Here is a 19,819-nt window from a genome sequence, read left to right on the forward strand (position 1 = left end):
GAACTGATGTTGTGCCAGGTCGGGTTCAAGCCTTAAGAAGGTAGCTTCCATATTTTGGCTCTAGGGGAAGTCAGTTGCCATGTAATAAGTCTAACTACCTTAAGAACTGGGAGCTAACTGAGGAACTGGTGATGTGTACCTGGATTTCAGAATTGCGATGGACTTGTGGCTGCTGTGTGTCTGCCAGTTTCTCCTTTTCGAGTAGGAATATACTTTGAGATTGTCCTTTCTCTGCGTCACCATTTCCTGTGGGGAGCAGGTAACTTGTCTCTTTAGTTCAAAGGTTGTCAGATCCAGGGGAATATCACTGGAGAAATCTCGTTCATACCTGGACCTGAACTTAGGGAGTTCAAACTCAATCCTGGTAGAGTAATGGGGTGAGATTTTCGGGGGTCTTAAGGGGTGGTGAGTGTATTTTGCACTGGGAAGGAAGTGAATCATTAGGGGACAGAGGGAAAATGGACAGATTGTTACTTTGGTATAGGCCCCCGGTGAACGATATTGTGTGAGTACTCACACCACAACTGTTCCCTCCCCTTGAACCCGGACTGGCCTGTGACCTGCTTTCACCTACGGAACATGGTGGAAATGACACTGTCAGTTCCAGATCTAAACCTCTAGAAGGCCTGGCAACTTCCACATTTGCCCTTTGGAGGAAGCCAGCCACCATGTAAAAGTCTGATTATCTTGAGACAGGATATTGTGAGAAACCCAACCTAGCCTCATGGAGAGACCATGTGGGAGAAGAACGTAGGACCCTCGCCAACATCCCACTGAGGTCCCACTTGCCCTCTAGGTGAGTAAGACCATCTTGGAAGTAGATCATTCCGGCCTAGTCAAGCTGCCCTGACTGATGCCACATAGAGTAGATACCAGTGTCCCTGCTCCACATTGAAGAATCATGAGCAACTAAATAGAATAGTTATCGTTTTAAGTCAGGAATAAACAAAGTATGGCCCATAAATGGCTCCCTGTTATTCTTCTTCTTTTTTTAAACAGCTTTATTGAATTATAATTAATTCACCTACCACACAATTTATCCATTTTATGTATGCAACTCAGAGGTCTTTAGTATATTCATAGATGTGTGCAACTATCACACAGTCAACCTTAGAACATTTTTTTAAGTTTATTTATTTATTTTGAGAGAGAGAGAGCAGGAGAGAGTGTGGGAGGGACAGAGAGAGAGGGAGAGACAGAATCCCATGCAGGCTCTGCAGTATCAGCGTGGAGCCCAACGGGGGCTCGAACTCTTGAATCATCAGATCATGACCTGAGCCAAATCAAGAGTCAGATGCTTAACCAACTGAGCCACCCAGGCGCCCGTCTAAAGATTTTATTTTATTTTTTAAAAATTTTTTTTCAACGTTTTTTATTTATTTTTGGGACAGAGAGAGACAGAGCATGAACGGGGGAGGGGCAGAGAGAGAGGGAGACACAGAATCGGAAACAGGCTCCAGGCTCCGAGCCGTCAGCCCAGAGCCTGACGCAGGGCTCGAACTCACGGACCGTGAGATTGTGACCTGGCTGAAGTCGGACGCTTAACCGACTGCGCCACCCAGGTGCCCCTAAAGATTTTATTTTTAAGTAATCTCTACACCTAATGTGTGGCTTGAACTTACAACCTTGAGATCAAGAGTCTCAGGCTCCACCAACTAAGCCAGGCAGGGTCCCTTTGTTTATTTGTTTGTTTGTTTAAATATTGTTTTGGCTGTTCTGGGTCCCTTGCAATCTGTATGAATTTTAGAATCACCTTGTCAATTTCTATAAAGAAGTCAGCTGGGACTCTGATGGGATTGCATTGAATTTGTAGATAATTTGGGGAGTATTGCCAACTTAACAATGTTAAGTCTTTTGATGTATGAACATAGGATTATATAGGTCTTCTTTAATTTCTTTCAACAATGTTTTGTAGTTTTCAGAGTATAAGTTTGGTACTTCTTTTGTTACATTTATCCCTAAGTATTTTATTATTATTTTTTGAGATTTTATTTTTAAGTAATCTCCACACCCAACGTGGGGCTTGAACTCACAACTCCAAGATCAAGAGTCACACACTCTATTGACTGTGCCAGGTAGGCACCCCAGTATTTTGTTCTTTATTAGGCTATTATAAAGGAAATTTTTTTCTTAATCTCATTTTTTCATTGTTCATTGAAAGTGTATAGACATATCATTGATTTTTATTATAGATCTTGTTTCCTGCAAACTTGCTGAATTTACTTATTTTTTTAAATTTTTTTAATGTTTGTTTATTTTTGAGAGAGAGAGACTGAGCATGAGTGGGGGAGAAGCAGAGAGAGAGACACAGAATCCAAAGCAGGGTCCAGGCTCTGAGCTGTCAGCACAGAGCCCGACATGGGGCTCGAACCCATGAACCGTGAGATCATGACCTGAGCCAAAGTCGGACACTTAACCAAATGAGCCACCCAGGCACCCCTACTTATTATTAAGTAAGCTCTACATCCAACGTGGGACTTGAACTCACAACCCTGAGATCAAGAGTCACATGCTCTACTGACTGAGCCAGCCAGGTGCTCCTGAATTCGCTTATTGGTTCTAACAGTTTTTAAGTGGATTCCTTAGCATTTTCTATACACAAAGATCATGTCATCTGTGTTTAGAGATAGTTTTACTACTTTCTTTCCAATCTGGATGCCTTTTAAGTTCTATGTCTTGCCTAATCACCCTGGCTAGAACCTCTAGTAAAATATTAAATAGAAGTGGCAAGAGTGGACATTCATGTCTGTTCCTTGTCTTTTTCTTGGAAAAGATATCAAGTCTTTTACCATTAAGCATGGTGTTAGTTGTGAGTTTTTTTTGGTGATATTCTTTATCAGCTTGAGAATGGCTGCCTGGCTTTGTAAATAAAGTTTTAGTGGAACACAGCCATCCCATTCATTCATGTATTGTCTATGGCTGATTTGAACTATAATGATAGAGTTGAGTAGTTGTAACAGAGACCATATGGCCTGCAAATCTAAAATATTTACCATCTTGCCATTTAAGGAAAAGTCCACTGACATCTGTCTTAAACTGCTAAATTTTAGGACAGTTTGCTATGAAACCATATATAACTGAAACAACTCCTAGGCTTTGACTGGAACCTCAAAGAGCTGCAACATTGGGTAAGGAGGAACCATAAATAAATAAATAAATAAATAAATAAATAAATAAATAAATAAACAAACAAACCATAAATAAACAAACCCTCCCACATACTGTAATCCAGTTCCAAGTCATCTGGGAAGCTCAGAAAATCGGAAGCCATGAAATTGAGTTAAGGTGATCTTAGCTTGCCAGTGTCCCCAAATGCCTGCAGAAACCAATGGAAATCCTTTTGGGAGGAAGATGTTATCACTGTTGCCTTAAATGATTTTTCAAATACAATGTCCAAAACATAACCAGGTACATGATGAGATAAAACCTCATGAGGAAGAACCAGTAGTAAAAACTAACAATGGAAACCGATCCACAGGGACTCTAGATTGAAATTAACAGACATAAGCCATAAAACAGCTACACTTACTTTGTTTAAGGAGAGAAAAGCCAAGCTTGAAAATTAGAGCAAGTCACAAAGAGACATAAGAAGTGACATAGCAGATCTGAAAAGACCCAAAGAGAAATTCTGGAACTGAAAAAAGAAACCCAAACAAGCAAACAACAAATTAAGAGCTTGATGGATGGGTTTAAGAGGAGAATTTTTTTTTTTTAAAGAGGCTCCATGCCCATGGACACTAAGCGACTTGATCTCATGACCCTGAGATCAATCAAGAGTCGCATGTTAGGCACCCCAAGAGAAGAATTTTTTAAAAAGCTGAAGAGAGAATTAGTGAACCGAAGAAAAGTCACAAGAAACTTTTACAACAAAGCGTTGAAGGACAAAAGATAGAAGATACAGAAGAAAGGATGTAGTGAGAAGGTCTAATAGGTATTTCAACTGGGGGCCCAGAAAGAAAGAGGTACAGAAACAGTAATTGAACATACAATGGCTGAATTTTTTTTCAAAATTAATGAAAAATTATTCAGATGTGATAAGCAGCCATGAAGTGACATACATTCACTCCACCATGTGGTTTGACTCTTATGACAGTGTATCTTTAGGGCACCTGGCTGGCTCAGTTGGTAGAGCATGCAACTCTTGATCTCAGGGTCGTGAGTTCAAGCCCCATGTTGGGTGTAGAGCTTACTTAAAAACAAAAACAAAAACACACCAGCACATCCTTCCCGTATGTACCTACCTTTGAAAGGGTTCTGAAACCAACATAAAGGTGGATCCATAGCAGATGGAACAGGGCTTGTGTGGGATGAGTTCAAATACAAACTTTGCCACTCCCTGCTGTGCTACCTGGAGGAGACTGCCAAACTTCAGTTTTCTCAGCCAATAAATGGGGCTAGGAATACAAGCCTACCCCACATCGCCATTGTGAGAATCGAGTGATACGGTGCATGTGAACAAACCTAATGAATGCCAAGGGCTTTAAAAATGAGATATGGTTTGAGTAGGATCACAAACATTCCCAGGGGCACTACCAGTGACAGGTCAGACCGGCTACATAATTTGCAGGTGAAATGAAATGAAATGAAAATGCAACTGTCGAAAAATTATTAAGAATTTCAAGACAGCGACAGCAGAGCATTAAACCAAGCGCAGGTCACACGCCCATGAAGCCAGCCTTGGTAATAGGCCCTGCAAAGAACCGCTCTGTGCATTAGGAAAGGGCTGTCTGTTCCACATCCAGGTGTCTGCAGCCATAGCCCACGTTATCTTTGAGCTCTGAAGGGCAGCAGTGTTTGGGGAAATTGCAAGCACACGTGTTTCCAAATGCCAAGGAGGGCAAGTGCAGTGACCGGAGTGGTTTTCTGAGAGAGTGGGTGGGGCCAGCCAGGCTGCCATCAGAACTGTGGAACTGACTGTTCCCCACAGACTCTGGCCTAGAAAAAAAAAGCCTGCAGCTGTATCTACAGGGCCTGTTGTTGTTTGTTGCGGTGTGTTACAACACAGCCTGGCAGCCTCCAGGGCCTTTCTGTCTTCCTCCTGGAAGAGCCTGGTCCCAGAACATGTGACATGGCCACATAGCCCTGCAGATTTCCCATACTGCTCCTCGCTGTTCCCTCAATTACCAGGCTTTTCCAGGTCTGCATGCTTTTTTGCTCATCCTATCCTCTGCAAACTGGGAATCCCTTTCCTTCCTCTTCCACATCCCTCCATCTGGCAAACACCATCTTTCAAAACTCTTTTAGGACTCAGCTCTAATGCCACCTCCTCAATGAAGCCTTCCCTGCCTTTCCCAGGAAAAGCCAACTGCTCCTTCCTTGGAGCTGTCCACTGTAACATAAGTGGTACTGACATGTAATGTGGAAGTCACTATCTCCTTGGCTAAAGCCTTCAAGGGCTGAGACAATGTCTCCTCACCTATGCAGACTCTGCACACAGCACAGTGCTTAATACTTGCTAGTAGTAAGCACAGTAGATGCTTAATCAATTGGGGTTAGAAACTTTCAGGACAAATCATTGAAGGATAAATGGTTGGATTTGGATTCAATCACCCATGTCTTGTTGAATTAATGTATGAATAAATTGTGTCAGTGATTCTCCCTGGCATCTGGTAAAAAGGGAAGCTTCTAGGCATTAAGTCATGGTCTTCTTTGCTCTTGAGGTTTCCGTGTTGGTTCTAGTTGTTTTTTCCCCAGGCACCACGTCCTGAAGGCAGGGATGGTGATTTGTTGAAGAGGGTCTTCAAAAATACCTAAATGACCAACATGACATATCACAGAGAGCAGATTTGGAGCTAAGAGATGTGGCTTCTGATCTGGTTATGAGACATAAGATTTCCATAGGTGACTATTAAGTCCCATAGCTATGAGACTTTAGGTTTCTGTTTCCTCAAAAATAAGGGGTTTGAGTTAGTTACCCCCTAAAGCCTAGTTACCCCCTAAACCCCCTAAAGCAGCCAGTTCTAGCTCCTCATCTGAATCTCTATGGGAACTACTCAGCGGCAGCCAGCCTTCTGGTTGGAGGAGCTTAGCGCCTCTTCAAGCTGAGTTTGCTCAGCGGGTCTACCCTTTGCTGATGGGGGGGTGGGGGCGGTGGTGCGGTGGGAAAAGGGGATCAGAGAACACCAATATTTTTTAAGGTCTTTTGCTGTCTCAATGGCCTGGTGTCTCATGCTTGAAAGGCAGAAAACCACGGGAGAGCATAGTCTTCACAGTCATTTAGTGTCCATGGGGAAGTACCACGGGCTAAACTGGTTCTCAAGATGGGATTTTCCCGAGGCCCAACGGGGCATTTTTTTTTTTTTTTTACTTCCTAGGGCTAACCTAGTCTGCTTACCTGACACAAACATCCTGGCCTGCCCCTCTCCATCCTTTGGGCAGGCCTGGCAAACAGGCAGGAAGGCAGAGCTTCAGAGATACGATTCACATGTGAAGTCAATAGCTTGTTTAGGCATTAGTTTCTCTGAAGGTAAGAGACGGTGTGAGGGGGCATGGGTCAGTTTCCTTCACCCCTTCCCGCCGGCCCCCACAAAGGCCAAGGGCCAGACACGTGGGCTGGCGTGGAGAGGCGGAGTTTACACTAAGGCGGAGGTGCAAATGGACGGGGGCGGAGTCTCATTTGCATAGACGGTGCGCGGCCACCAATCCGGACGGGCTGAGCGACAGCCCGCGCGCCTTTTGGGGGCGGACTGACAGCCCCGGGGCCCTATCGAAGACGGGTCCTGCGGCCGGCGGGGGCGGGACCGCGCCGGGCGCTGCCCCGGGGATTCGGGCCGGTTCGCGGGCGCTGCCAGTCTCGGGCGGCGGCGTCCGGCGCGCGGACGGCCTGCTGGGTGGGCTGGGGGCCGAGCAGTGCGAGGGTGAGGCGGAGAGAGAAGGGGCCAAGGAGCAGCCACGGCGACAGGTACCGGCGCCATGGCCGCAGGGATGGGGCGGGCGGCCGCGGCGCCCCGGGAACCGAATTCCCTCCTTCGCGGTCAGATCGCCGCCGCGCCGCTTCGGCGCCCCCTCACGCGCGGTTCTCCTGCCCCAGAGAGGCAGGCTCGGGGCGAACGGGGCGGGGGAAGCCTCGAGGCGAGCGCGCCGGATGCCCCTTGCCCAACTGCGGGGCCCCTCCGCGCCCCGCCGGCCCGCGGGGTCGGTGCTCTCTCCGCGAGGCGCGGAGTCCGGCGACCGCGAGAGCCGCTCCCCGCCCCCGCCGCGCTCCCCCTCGCGGAGTCGAGGCCGGTCGCGCCCGCTCGTCCTCACCCGGCTTTTGTTTCCTGCCCGAGGTGACAGGTCCCGGCTCCGGCTCCCGTCGGTCTCCCCCGACTCGCCCGAGGCCCGGCGCCTGTGACCGCGACCGCCCGGAGCAGGCTGCGGGACCCGCGGAGAGCCGGGCGGCGCGTGAGCGGCCGCCGCCGCGGGCGGGAGAGAAACTTCGCCTTCCGGGGCCCGGGCCGGCGGGCGAAGTCGAGCCGGGGTGAGCCGTGCGCCGGGACGCCGCGGGCGCGATGGAGCCAAGCACACCTGGCGGGGCCCGTGGCGGGTGAGGATAACGGAGTGTCCCGCTGCTGCGCTCCTCGCTTTCGGTTTGCGCTCCCGGGGCGGTGGGTGTGGATGCGTGTTCGCCGCCTTCACCTGCCACCATGGGACAAGTGACTGGGATACAGCATCCCGGCTCTCAGCCGCTCTTGAAGGGTGCCAGTGCAGCGCCTTTCTAACAGGTGATTATTCTCGTGCCAGGTGAAAGCCAGTTCCAACTTGTTTTAGGGCTCCTGACTCGGTTCACTCCTGGAACGTTAGAACTCCTTCCACTGATGTCTAAAAAGGTGTACTGGCAGTAGTATAGGAGTCCAACCCAGTATTGATTTAAAACAAAAAACACCAACCGTTTGAGGGGGGTCAACGTGCAGATTGATTGCATTCTTTCCATTGACGAGCCTGGAGGAACATGGTCTTATTTTAAAAATTCGGTTTCTGCAGTGGTGGCGAAAGCATAGTAAGGTACAAAGTTAGTAGATGGAGAATGCAGAACTCTAGATACCCTTCAGTGTGGTTCAGGACAGCGTGTACAACGTTTGGCCGCCATTCAGTAAATTCTGCATGAAGTAGTTTGAGCTCGTGGTTTTGGATTTACTTTTCAGGAGTATGTTTTCCAGTGGAATAAGGCTTAGCGTTGAATGGGAGCTTTCTTTGGAAAAATGGGAGTAGACAGGAGTGTTTATTTTCATTGTCTTCCCATTTTGTTAGATTGTGGACAAGGGAAAAGTCAAGGCATATTTTGGTTAAGTGTTTTTAATAGTCTGTGGAATTCTGCCCCCCACCCCCAGAGGGGTTTTTACTTTAGAGAATTGTAGTAGCTTTTTCTCTTGGTGTATGAATCAAAGGTCAAGGATAGACTTGAACGAATTTTTATTCTTTTTGGGAAATTTTTATTTGTCGTACTTAGCATTTTCTGCGTCTCTCTCCCAACTGACCTCCACTTACTTAATCCACAATTATGGACCTGACCAATGTAGGGCATCTACAGAAAAAATACATTTAAAAATAGTATATAAATATTTTTTAAATGTAGTTTATATGTATTTAAATGTATTTGTGAGTAACTTGATTTAGCTTACTTAATTTTTTTCTAATGTGTGTTTTGTGTCTATTGGGGATGACTTATATTTGTGCAACTTTTTAAAAGCAACGTTATAGTTTTGATTTAATTATGCTACTTTATTAATGTTTCACTGAATGGTTATTTTATTATGTACCTATCTATTTAGTAACATCATTTAAAGTTGAACTCTTGAACCAATAGGCTAGTTGTGACTGGGATTTTAAAACAAAATCAAAGATGGTCTTTATGAAGTGTCTTATATCTCTAAAACAACAGGGTTAAGTGTTATGAGGTCTTTGTCCTTACAACATTTAACAAAACAAATACATACTTTTTTAATCTTTAATTTTGGGTGGTTTTTTTAAGAAAAAAAAAACATAATTTTAACCAGTTCAACATGAAAACCTTTTAAAACACTGGATTAGGCAACTAATTAAATCCTCAATTTTCTGTTTGTTCTTGGGCTGGAAAAGAACACATATTTTGGGTTAGTTTCCTAAAGGTTTCTTAGCTTAGAACGAATCAGTCTAGAGAAGAAAGAACATCCTCATTCTGTAGCTGTAGAAAAAGTTATTGCTATTAAAGCAGAATTGTCTTTTTGATGCTTAGGGTAGATTTGTTCAACAGTGGCACGTCGTGTTGAGTGGGTTTTATTCTACATAAATAGCTGTAAGGAATCTTATAAGTCTGAGGTTCTCTTTGTTTTGGATGACTTAGATAATTGTTCTTTAAAGTGTATAGGAATATATGAGTTTTAACTAGTATGTGTAATTTTCTATGTATAATTATTATAATCCTTATCATATGGTGATGTTTATACCACATATAGTAAATTAAACTTATATTTCATAGTTTTATTTACACAAAAGCATATTTTAGGAACTTTATTAAAAGCCCATTTTCAAATTCAGTTTTTAGATATTTTACTGGTTTTTTTGGTCCACTTTAACTTGTGGTAGACCATATCAAAATTATCAACCACATTTCAGTTTCAGAATTAAGCATAAGTTGAGTTCTTATATGTACACAATAAACATATTGAGTGTGTTTACGTCATTTATCCTCAGGTGTGGTTCTTTTTGTTGTTTGGGGGTTGGCAAATATTTTTGAATGAAGAAAGCCACAAAAAAACAAGGACATATACTAAAATAGCTAATTTGAGGATAAATCAAGTGGCCGTGTTAGACATGAATATGGCTTTATTTGACCGCAGTACGCATGTTACACCTAGCATTGAGAATATCTCTGTATAGGCCTTTAATTAATTTTTCAGAGTTCCTACAGAAAAATCTATATTGTCCATATTTTGGCACACCAAATTCTGTGATTACTCAATGCTGAACAGTTAAATACAGACATTTTATAATTCTGAAACAATTTGAACTTTTTTTTAAAGATTTTTTTTTTTTTTTTTTTTTAAGCTGTCTACTCAGTGTGGGGCTTGAACCCACAACCCTGAGGTCAAGAGTTACATGTTCCACCAATAGAGCCAGTCAGGCACTCTGAAACTTTTTGAACTTTTTTTTTTTTAAACAAAAGTTTGTCTTTTTTCTTTTACTTTTTGGAGAGAGAGAGAGATTGAGAGCACGTGTGAGCAGGGGAGAGGGGCAGAGAGAATATCACAGGCAGGCTCCACGTTCAGCTTGTGACTGACTGAGGCACCCTGGCGCTCCTGAACTTTCTAACATAGTTGATTAGTAATTATTTTGCTTTCTCATTATTGTACATGTCTGAATTTTCTACAGTGCATTTCCCCCCCCTATCTCTGGCCAGCTTTAAAGAAAAATTTTGCATGGTTTACTTTTCACCAGGCTTTTCTGGCATGCTCCTGGTGTTACCAGAATCACCTGGATCAGTGATAACCATTGTGCATATTCTGTAGTATTTTTCACAGGCTGGGCCCAATTCAGTATTCTTGCCACTGAGTGTTGGGCCCCAATTTTGGCCAAGATAGTGTAGTGCTTATTTCCTCAAGGCTGGGCAGTTGTTGGTTAGGATGACCAGTTTGGCCGTGTCTGATTATTTTATCTACTTGTACCCCATCATGTACTGTCCCCTTATCATATCAAGTTGGAGCCTAGAGGTAATTGACTCCAGTGAGGACTTCTGTGCAGCTACCGTCTTCCTGCCTTAGGTGTGGGACGGCTCCAACCAAGAGCAGTCTCCAGTCCTGGCCAAGGAGCTAGTGAGAAAGGCTCTATAGTGCTTTTTTTTTTTTTTGACTTCTGATAATATATCCCCAAAGTGTAAAGAAAATTAAATTTACATACAGAGGAGACATACACTGAGTGGTTGTTGGTATGTAAATAACTATTGACTTTAAAACAATAGCCACTTAAGTGTGATTTAATTTGCAAATAAGATACCGTTACATGACTCTTCCCTCAAAAGAGAGCTTAAAATAATTATAGTAGGGCCTAACTCACTCTTGTAACTAATTTGTATAACAGGTTACTAAGGACATTTAGCAATATTTTAAACACTAAAATTCAAGCTCTCAAAATAATTTGTACCTCACAATTTGTTATGAATTACCCTGTATTCTGCTAAAACTTAAACATGTAAGACTATGTCCTTAAATGGGGCAAGTTCATTTTATGCTTAATTTAGTATTTACTTCTAGTCTTTTAGAAAACATCTAGTTAATGAGAGTGAAGGACCACCAGAGGGAGTATGGGGTCTACACAATTGCTGTACCTGTTTTCTGCTCTTGGTCTGGAAGAAAGATATTTTAAAAATAAGAATAAAATTGTAATTCTCTAAAACAATCAGGAAAAAGATGATGACAGTTGAGGGTTGTAGTGGTTTAGAGCCACTGTTGGTTTTTGTAACAATTAATCAAGACTGTTTTCCTTGTTTTTTTAGAAAATGGTACAATTATTGGAAAATGATGTATTTTCAGAGTGAATAATGGGTTAAGTAAATAATTACACACCTGTGAAAGTCAGGGACCATTTAAATGCTAAGAATATTTTTTAAGATTAAAAATGTAGTACATTAGAATGGTATGTTTTTGAAGTTGCTCATTTTGGGGGAGGAGGAATAAAAGGTGAACAAAGAGCAAACATTAGAAGTGGGTTGTTTTCTCCCATTGATAGTTGCAAACCCTTTATAAAACAGGCAGTGGTAAATTTCTAGGACAGTTTGTAGCATTCTGCCTCCATCTTGGCAATTTATGGGTAATGTTAAATGAGGAGACACTTTTAGTCCCCTGAAAATGATAATCTGATTATCAACAGCAGGGTTGGGAGTTTCAAATTGACTTCAAAAATCAGATTTATGTGTATGTTTCTTAATGTTACCATCACTAGAAACTAAAGAACTTCCTCCACTTTTAGCTGCAATTACACAGAATTTCAGAGTCAGGATGTGTCTTTCATAGACTTAATGCTGCGGTAAATTACTTCTTGGGATGGAGAAAACATCCTAGGGATTGAGCCTTTTTCAGAATATATTCTCAATGGAGATGGGATGGTCTTTACCCATGTTAAGTATCAGCCAATGGATTATTTTCCTGTTTAACTTAAAAAAAATTTTTTTTTTTACATTTATTTATTTTTGAGAGACAGAGCACAAGTGGGGAGGGGCAGAGAGAGAAGGAGACACAGAATCCAAAGCAGGCTCCAGGCTCTGAGCTGACAGCATAGAGCCCCACGCGGGGTTCGAACTCACAAACCGTGAGATCATGACCTGAGCCGAAGTCGGACACTTAACTGACTGAGCCACCAAGCGTCCCTTAACTTTGTTTTAAAAAAGCAAGACGATAAAATAAAATTTGTACTTTTAACACATATTTTGGGTTTTACTCCTCGCATAGAAAATGATTCTGTAGTGGAGGTAACAGTAGCTTATATGGAGAGAAATCTGTTTCTCTTTTGAATTATTCTTAGGTTAAAGCATAATACTAAGAGGGGCGCCTGAGTGGCTCAGTCGGTTAAGCATCCGACTTCGGCTCAGGTCATGATCTCACGGTTCATGAGCTCGAGCCCTGCGTCGGGCTCTGTGCTGACAGCTCAGAGCCTGGAGCCTGCTTCGGAATATGTGTCTCCCTCTGTCTGCCCCCTTCGCTGCTTGCCGCTTGCACTCTGTCTCTCGCATTGTCTCAAAAATAAATAAACATTAAAAAAAATACTTAAGAAAAACTGAAATGGACAGCTTTCCCACATTAGATGTGTTTTCACTGTGAACTTTATACATTTAAAGAAATCTATCTTTGTTGGCCCCAGTTGGACTTCTCAGAATCTATTCATTTATATACACACACGTAGGTAAAATACCTATGTTTTATTTTTTTGTATTTTATACAACTGTATACATATTTCCTATATATAATTATACTATGTAATGAGTCCATCTATCTGTACTATATGACTTTACAGGCTTATTTATATGTGAGCCCCCCACCCCTTTCTAAATGAAATCTTATTTCACCAAGGAGAAAGAAAGTACGTATTCACAAAAAGATTGATGTAAAATGTTCATAGCAGCTTTTTTTACAGTAGAAATGAACTAATGATTCGCACAACATAGATGAATCCAAGAAATATTATTCAGAGCAAGAGAAGCCAGGCATAAGTATGTACCAAATGATGCCATTTTTGAAAAATACAAGAACGGGCGAAACTTAGGTATGGTGATAGAAATCAGGACAGTGGTTTCTGGGTAAGAGTGTGGTTGACTGGAAAGAGGCAAAAAGGAACTTTCTAGGGAAATTGAAATATTCTGTAGCTTGACTTAGGTAATGGAAATTCAAGTGTACGCTTTTTGGGTAACTTACTTTCATATAATTTTTAACTTACAGAAAAATTGCAAGACCTAGTCCAAGGAATGCCCAGATTCACCAGTTGTTGGTGTACACGCTTGTTCAAACTTACTGAGCTGACTACTTAAGATCTGGGCATTTTACGGTATGTAATTTTTACTTTAATGAGGAAAAGAGCTACAAAAATTTGTTGGAGAATGATCTTGTTATCTGCAAAATGAAATACCTCGATTCAGACTTAAGGAGTGCTTTAATGATGATGGAGAAGAAGAGAATCACTGACGATCTCTTGTCTCTGTATATGTGTATTTATACTGCTTCTCTCTGAAGTTTCATGGTGACTTATTTCTGTTAGAAGAAACAAGGTTCTGAACGTGATTCAAAGCAGAAGTATCAGCAAGGAAGGAAAGCCTGCCTTATTAGAGTATGGGACTGATAGCTAGCAATAGCTTTCTGGGAAGTGAGGGTGTGATTATTCATTCCTGTTAAGCGTTGCACACCTACAGTGTGCTAGATTTTGCACACACATGTATAGTTTTTATTGTCTTGGAACTTACCAAATGAACAGGAGGCAAACAAATCTGCTTGTCTTTTTTTGGGTGGTGCTGTTTATCATATGGAGGAAAGATAGGTGCTTACAAACTGTATAAACTATTCTTGGTTATCAGCGAGTGGCAAATCTAAGCAGTAAATTTGTTGCTCTCCATTAGTTGCGGTGCTGTCAGAGTCTCTAGAGTGATTTGGTTTAAACTACATCTATTTAAATCCTAGCTAAAACTTTGGTAATTGTTAAAAACATTCAACTTTACCCTTCTACTTATTAGTTTATATAATTTTAAATGTGTGGGTTTTTTTACAGGTTAGAGTTAGGTATAATTTATGGGTCTTGGTTCTTCTTTTAATTTTTTTTTGTATCCACATAAAAAAGTTGTTTATTTGATTACTTAGTAGAGTGGAAAATATTTGAAATAATATGACAACTAACCAGGTTCAACAAAGCAATCATTGATACTGGGGATGAATGTTTATTTTGCCTTTACTAACGAAAATCATACGTTTATATGGACTATATATTTTCTTCAGCAAAAATTGCAAGTTCATTGAAAAGCAAAATAACAAATGTCCAACATCAAGTAACAGGGATAAAAGGACGTTTTGCATTTAATGAACGTATTCATGTTTCTCTAAAATGACACAAGATCTTTTTTCCCTTTCATACACACTAAATTTCATTGGTCTATTAAGAATGAGTAAAACATTATTTGAAATGTTTTATCTGTTAGGATTTTGGTTCAAGTTGTCAAGCCGTTTTTGTTTTTGTTTTTGTTTTAGTTGTCAAACCTTAACTGCAGATAGAATTTTAAAAATATCTGTCGATAGGCTTTTTTTTTAATTAAAAAAAAATTTTTTTTATAATGGAAATTTTAAACTACACAGACCTGGGGAGAATAGTATTATGAACCTCTGCCTATTCTCCAGATGTATTAACTATCAACATTTTTTTTGTGCTTTTTTTTTTTTTTTTTTTTAATTTTTTTTAGGGGGAGAGTGTGTGTGCACATGGGGCGGGGGCAGAGAGAGAGAGAGAGGGGGGGGAAAGAATCCATCCCAAGCAGGTTTTGCGCTGTCAGCACAGAGCCCAGTGTGGGGCTAGATCCCATGAACCATGAGATAATAATGAGTGACCTAAGCCGGGATCAAGAGTCAGATGCCTAACTGAGCCACCAGGTGCTCCCAATGTGCTTTTAAGACCATTAAGTTCTCACAAATATTATAAAACGGTAGTGGTATTGGTGCGTCAGATTTTTCTCTTAGTATTTCCCAAAAGTTTTGTTATAAATACAGAAACTTCAGAAGCAGTGTGTTTTAGTTCAGAGACTTGACTTTGCACAAATAGTAATTATGAAACTGTTTTAATCCTTAGCTTCTCTCTGTCAATTCATAGCCTGAGGAAAAAATAATGTTTTAGCTTTTCGTTTAGAACAAAGCAGTCCAAATATTCTGTATCTACATAATAAAGTATTCATCTGGCAGGTTAGGTCATCTTCAAAGTGTATTATCTGAGGAATGCCGTTGTTTTAAGAGTTTTTTTTCTATATCCTTCTCTTTCTCTAAAAACTTGGTCCTTGCTGTGCTTTTAGGCCCCAAATATGTATCTTCTGTTTAAACTTGAGGCCTTCCAAACTTGAGGCCCAGATTTTCACCTGTGTCTTAAATCTAAATCTGTTTAAATACCATCTCTGTAGAAGCTGCACACCAACACCCCCGCCCCTTAGCCCCAGCCAGAAAGCTCTTCCCGGTTTTCCTCTTCAGCTGTTAATAACTCCATTATTCTTGTCGGTCATTTTTCACTCTTCCTTTACTTCCTAACTAAGCTCAGTGAGTCACTAAAACACTTTGTTTCTGACTTTATAATGTCTTCTTTATTTTTTTGTCCTTTTCATTTCTAGTACAATTATCCTAATTTGGTTAACATGTTGAAGTAGGAGATTATCCCTAATCTATAATGAATTTGATACATACCAAAATTAAGCTATGTTTCTAAAGTAAACTAAGGCATTTTTGTCTCTTTCAGAGAAGGCTTCAGTCAGCCCTCTATAGCAGAGACATCATTTTGAAGGCCTAAGTAATCACTGTATTTAAACTAAGATGATACATAAGACTTGAAAATCACAAAGCTCAAATAACTTGGAGAACGGTGACTGGCAGGGCCCACAGTTTATTGTGGGGGGCAGGGGGTAGGGTGTAAGCAGCAGCCTTTCTTAGACCACAGAAATGGCCCAGGATGAGTTCCTTCCAGGCCATAATATCTTCAAGTGCTTCGCAGTTGAGGAAATATTAAGTGTATATTATACACTCTGATGACTTCTTGGTGTTTTTAAGGCTAAAAGTACCAGTGTATGGGTTACTTAAAATTCTTCTCTTGTCCCTTGTGCCATATTTCCTGACCAGGATAGTTCCTGTCTAAAAGCTACTTCTGCTGAAAGTGACATGATACTCTTTTCATTATTTTTCTTTACAGACTCCTAGAATTGAAGTTTGTCAGAAAGATAGGAGCCTGAGGTTAGTTAGGAGGGTATAAAATAGAAACAGGAAAGTAAGTGATCCTCATTAGCTGTCATCCAGCCTCCAGGGGCCTTGGGCCTGATTCCTTTCCAGATGGGTTGTAGTTTATCAACTTGGCTTGCCTTTGGTTAGCTTATGGAGATCTTTTTTTTCTTTCTGCTCTTCTGGGAAATGTTTGAATTTCCTCCTGGTAGGAACCAGGACTCAATTTGAGATTACTGACTTAGGGAATAAAAGAATTAAATTCCATATTGCTTTACATAGTCCAGAATATCTGATTATTTTATTCTGTGGGAATTAGGAATAAAATGTGGATTCTGAGATACTTACGCAGAAACTAATAGTTATTAAGAGTGGAAAATGGAGGAGTAAAATACATTGCTAGGAAGCCTTGTCTGGGGGAGTAGACCTTGGAATGAGATTCAAGAGTGTTGCTACTAAGTAGCTATATGGTCTTGGGCAAATTAAAATCAACCTTTCCGGGCCTTATTTTAATTGTAAAATGAGTGGGTTAGATTAGATAGTATTTTAAGGTTTCTTTGAATCTCTGAAATTCTAAAAGGAATGGTTTCTCAGGAAAAAGAAACCTCCTAATATATGTACTGTTCCTAGTAGTTTTTCAGCTATTGCTTCATATACATATTTTTCTATTTCCTTCAGAGGTTAGGAAAAGAAATAATTATAGAAGGAGTCAGAATTCCTAAGTTGGATTAGATTTTAATGTTGTTATTTGTCTGTGTTTCTCCACTGAGTTTATTCTGGATTCCTATTTTCTACCTTGTATCTGTGTCCATTTCCTTTCTTTTATTGCTTTTACTTGTCTTTACAGTGTTGACTTTCATATTCCTCTTTTCACTGCTTTTTGCTACTGCTTTTTTTTCTAGCTCTTCTTCACTGCTCATATTTCATTGTGGCATGGTATTCATCAGATAGACCCTTGAGTCTGAGCTATCACCAAATTAAATTTAGATATCCTAATAGTTGTTAGGATTAACGGGACCCTTCTACTCTATAGTACATAAAGCTAGACAGAGGAGTCCAAAGATAAAGGGAGTGAGGGAGCTTGAAGGGAGAATGAGTGGTGTGAATGAGAGCTTCTAAGGATTAATTTGCTTTTATGATTTAAACTATAAGTTAAGATATTGAAGTCTTGATGACGGTGACTCTGCCAGTGACAGCTTGGTCCTGGAGTCCTAATGGACTGTGAATTTCTTGCGGGCAGGAGGTGCACCTCTGATCCTGAATCCTTCGTGTTCAGGGGCATGCTGTAGGCTAAGCACTAGTTGAGCTCAATTGCGGTTAGGACGGATTCTTTCTTCAAGGTGTTCTCTGGTAGGCTGGACATGAAGAGTGTGGTACAGACTCTTTTCAGTAAGACTGTCACTACCATTTGGAGTGATTGGACAACAGACAGAGCTTCTTCTAAGCCTCGTTTCCTCACCTGTAATATTGAGGAGGGGCAGTTGCGAGAATACAACAGACAGAGCTTCTTCTAAGCCTCGTTTCCTCACCTGTAATATTGAGGAGGGGCAGTTGCGAGAATTGAATGAGACAGTGCCTATAAAGCACTTAGCCCAGAGTCTGGTAAATGCGTTCAGTAATCATTAAATGCCATCATAGTTTCATTAACAAGCACCTTTGTATTTCAGGCATTTGGCTCTTTTAGGTTCTAAGTAGTGTTGTTACAGAATGAGACAAGAGCCTGTTCTTAGAAAAGATAGAATATATGCACAAAAGATAAACAACAACCTAGGCCCCACAGTAAGTGGCAAATGAGTGGTTTACTTAAGAACTCGAGGGGCAGGAATAATTGCTGAGCAGATGAGAACTTCAGAAAGGTGACAACTCGATCTGAACTTTGAAGGACTAGTTAGCAAGCTAAGAGAACAGGCTCTTACAAATTATAAACGGAATGCTATAGCTCTGCTACTGTGTAATCTCAAGCACAGTTACTCACCCCTCTCCCAGGATCGTTGAGAGAATTAAATGAGTTAGTATATGTCGGGCACCGAGAAGTGCTTCAGGCACGGTGAGAGCATGATAAATTAGTAGTACAAGTTGAGAAGAGAGAGTGCATTTCAGATAGAACACTGAGTGCTAACGAACGGGAGATATTCTCGATTTTTGTTGGAAATGATGAGGCCAAATTGGCTGAGGGGAGTAACTTGTTGGAAAATAGCTGGTGATTATGTAGGGGCAGGATTATGAATGATTAAGTCCGGTGTTAGGAAGTCTTTTCTATAGGTACTGAGGCAACTTGGGAGGATTTCTTGGCTTATTTGTGAGGCACTCTGGCATTTCTCACTTTCTTTCCTGATTTCATTATAACTGAAACTTGTGTTTAAACTAATTTTGACAATGAAACTCATGATCTTTCCTGAACCATTTGTCCATTTCTTTTTGTAAACGTGAATTCTTTTACTTTTTTTCTCTCCATGTTTTAGTTGTTTACATAATCCTTACTCCTTTCCTCCATATTTTCCTCTCTGTCCTCAGAAACCCCAGTCTAGATCCTAAATCACTAAAGCCGTAATGTAGAAAGGGCCAGGGGGAGGGAGAAAGAGAGGAAGGGAGGGAAATAACCTCTAGTCCAGCCATCTTGTTTTACAGATGAGGACATTGATGTCCGGAGGAAGTACAGTCACATGTTCAAGATCCACAGCTAATTAATGAGCAAGCCTGCACCTTTTAGAGCTAAACTAGGGCTGGTTTTTTTTGTTTGTTTTTTGTTTTTTGTGTTTTTTGCTGTCCTATCCAGTGTGATTCTCAACCATCTGAGTGGTAATTACAGTAGAACTACCAATAATTTTTCTGTTATTACTATTAAAAACCAAGATAAAAAATAATTTTACTACCAAGAAAAATGTGATAGTGATTCACACTTAAAAAAAAATTTTTTTTTTTAATGTTTACTTATTTTTGGGAGAGATACAGAGTGTAAGTGGGGAAGGGCAGAGAGAGAGGGAGACACAGAATCTGAAGCAGGCTCCAGGCTCTGAGCTGTCAGCACAAAGCCTGATTTGGGCTCAAACTCACAGACCACAAGATGATGACCTGAGCTGAAGTCAGACACTTAACCGACTGAGCCACCCAGGCGCCACGTAATTCACACTTCTTTAAAAAAATTTTTTTAAATGTTTATTACTTGAGAGAAAGAGAGAGACAGAGAGCAAGCAGGGGAGGGGCAGAGAGAAAGAGGGAGACACAGAATCTGAAGCAGGCTCCAGGCTCTGAGCTGTCAGCACAGACCCCCGACGTGGGGCTTGAACTCATGAACCGCGAGATCATGACCTGAGCTGAAATCTGCCGCTCAACCGACTGAGCCACCCAGGCACCCCCGCACTTCTTAATGAGAAACCCATTACATTTCTTGGATGAGCATTACTATTCTTGAAGTAATATTTGAA

The 19,819-nt window shown here is 41.2% G+C and overlaps 2 protein-coding genes and 1 pseudogene across 4 annotated transcripts in view; 1 reads left to right on the forward strand and 2 right to left on the reverse strand.

Annotated features, from left to right (window-relative positions):
* Window positions 1-6,612: 6,612 nt before the first annotated feature.
* On the reverse strand, window positions 6,613-9,641 carry LOC125938179 (basic salivary proline-rich protein 3-like). Its single transcript, XM_049653196.1, has 2 exons — window positions 9,637-9,641; window positions 6,613-7,696 (listed from the first exon to the last, which is right to left on the reverse strand). The coding sequence occupies exons 1-2, from the start codon at window positions 9,639-9,641 to the stop codon at window positions 6,613-6,615; spliced, it is 1,089 nt and encodes a 362-aa protein (XP_049509153.1).
* The window catches only part of FKBP5 (FKBP prolyl isomerase 5), a 122,168-nt gene continuing 109,115 nt past the window's right edge, over window positions 6,767-19,819 (forward strand). Inside the window, exons 1-2 of one of the 3 annotated variants that reach the window (XM_049652756.1) lie at window positions 6,767-6,901; window positions 13,386-13,491. The gene's annotated coding sequence lies outside the window, so the exon portion shown is untranslated. Of the gene's footprint in view, window positions 6,902-13,385; window positions 13,492-19,819 lie in introns of those variants that run through there. The other 2 variants (XM_049652758.1, XM_049652757.1) reach the window with 2 other exon arrangements.
* Window positions 9,959-17,314, reverse strand: LOC125938180 (60S ribosomal protein L30-like; annotated as a pseudogene).

This window comes from Panthera uncia (assembly GCF_023721935.1).
Source record: "Panthera uncia isolate 11264 chromosome B2 unlocalized genomic scaffold, Puncia_PCG_1.0 HiC_scaffold_24, whole genome shotgun sequence".
Taxonomy (NCBI): Eukaryota; Metazoa; Chordata; class Mammalia; order Carnivora; family Felidae; genus Panthera; species Panthera uncia.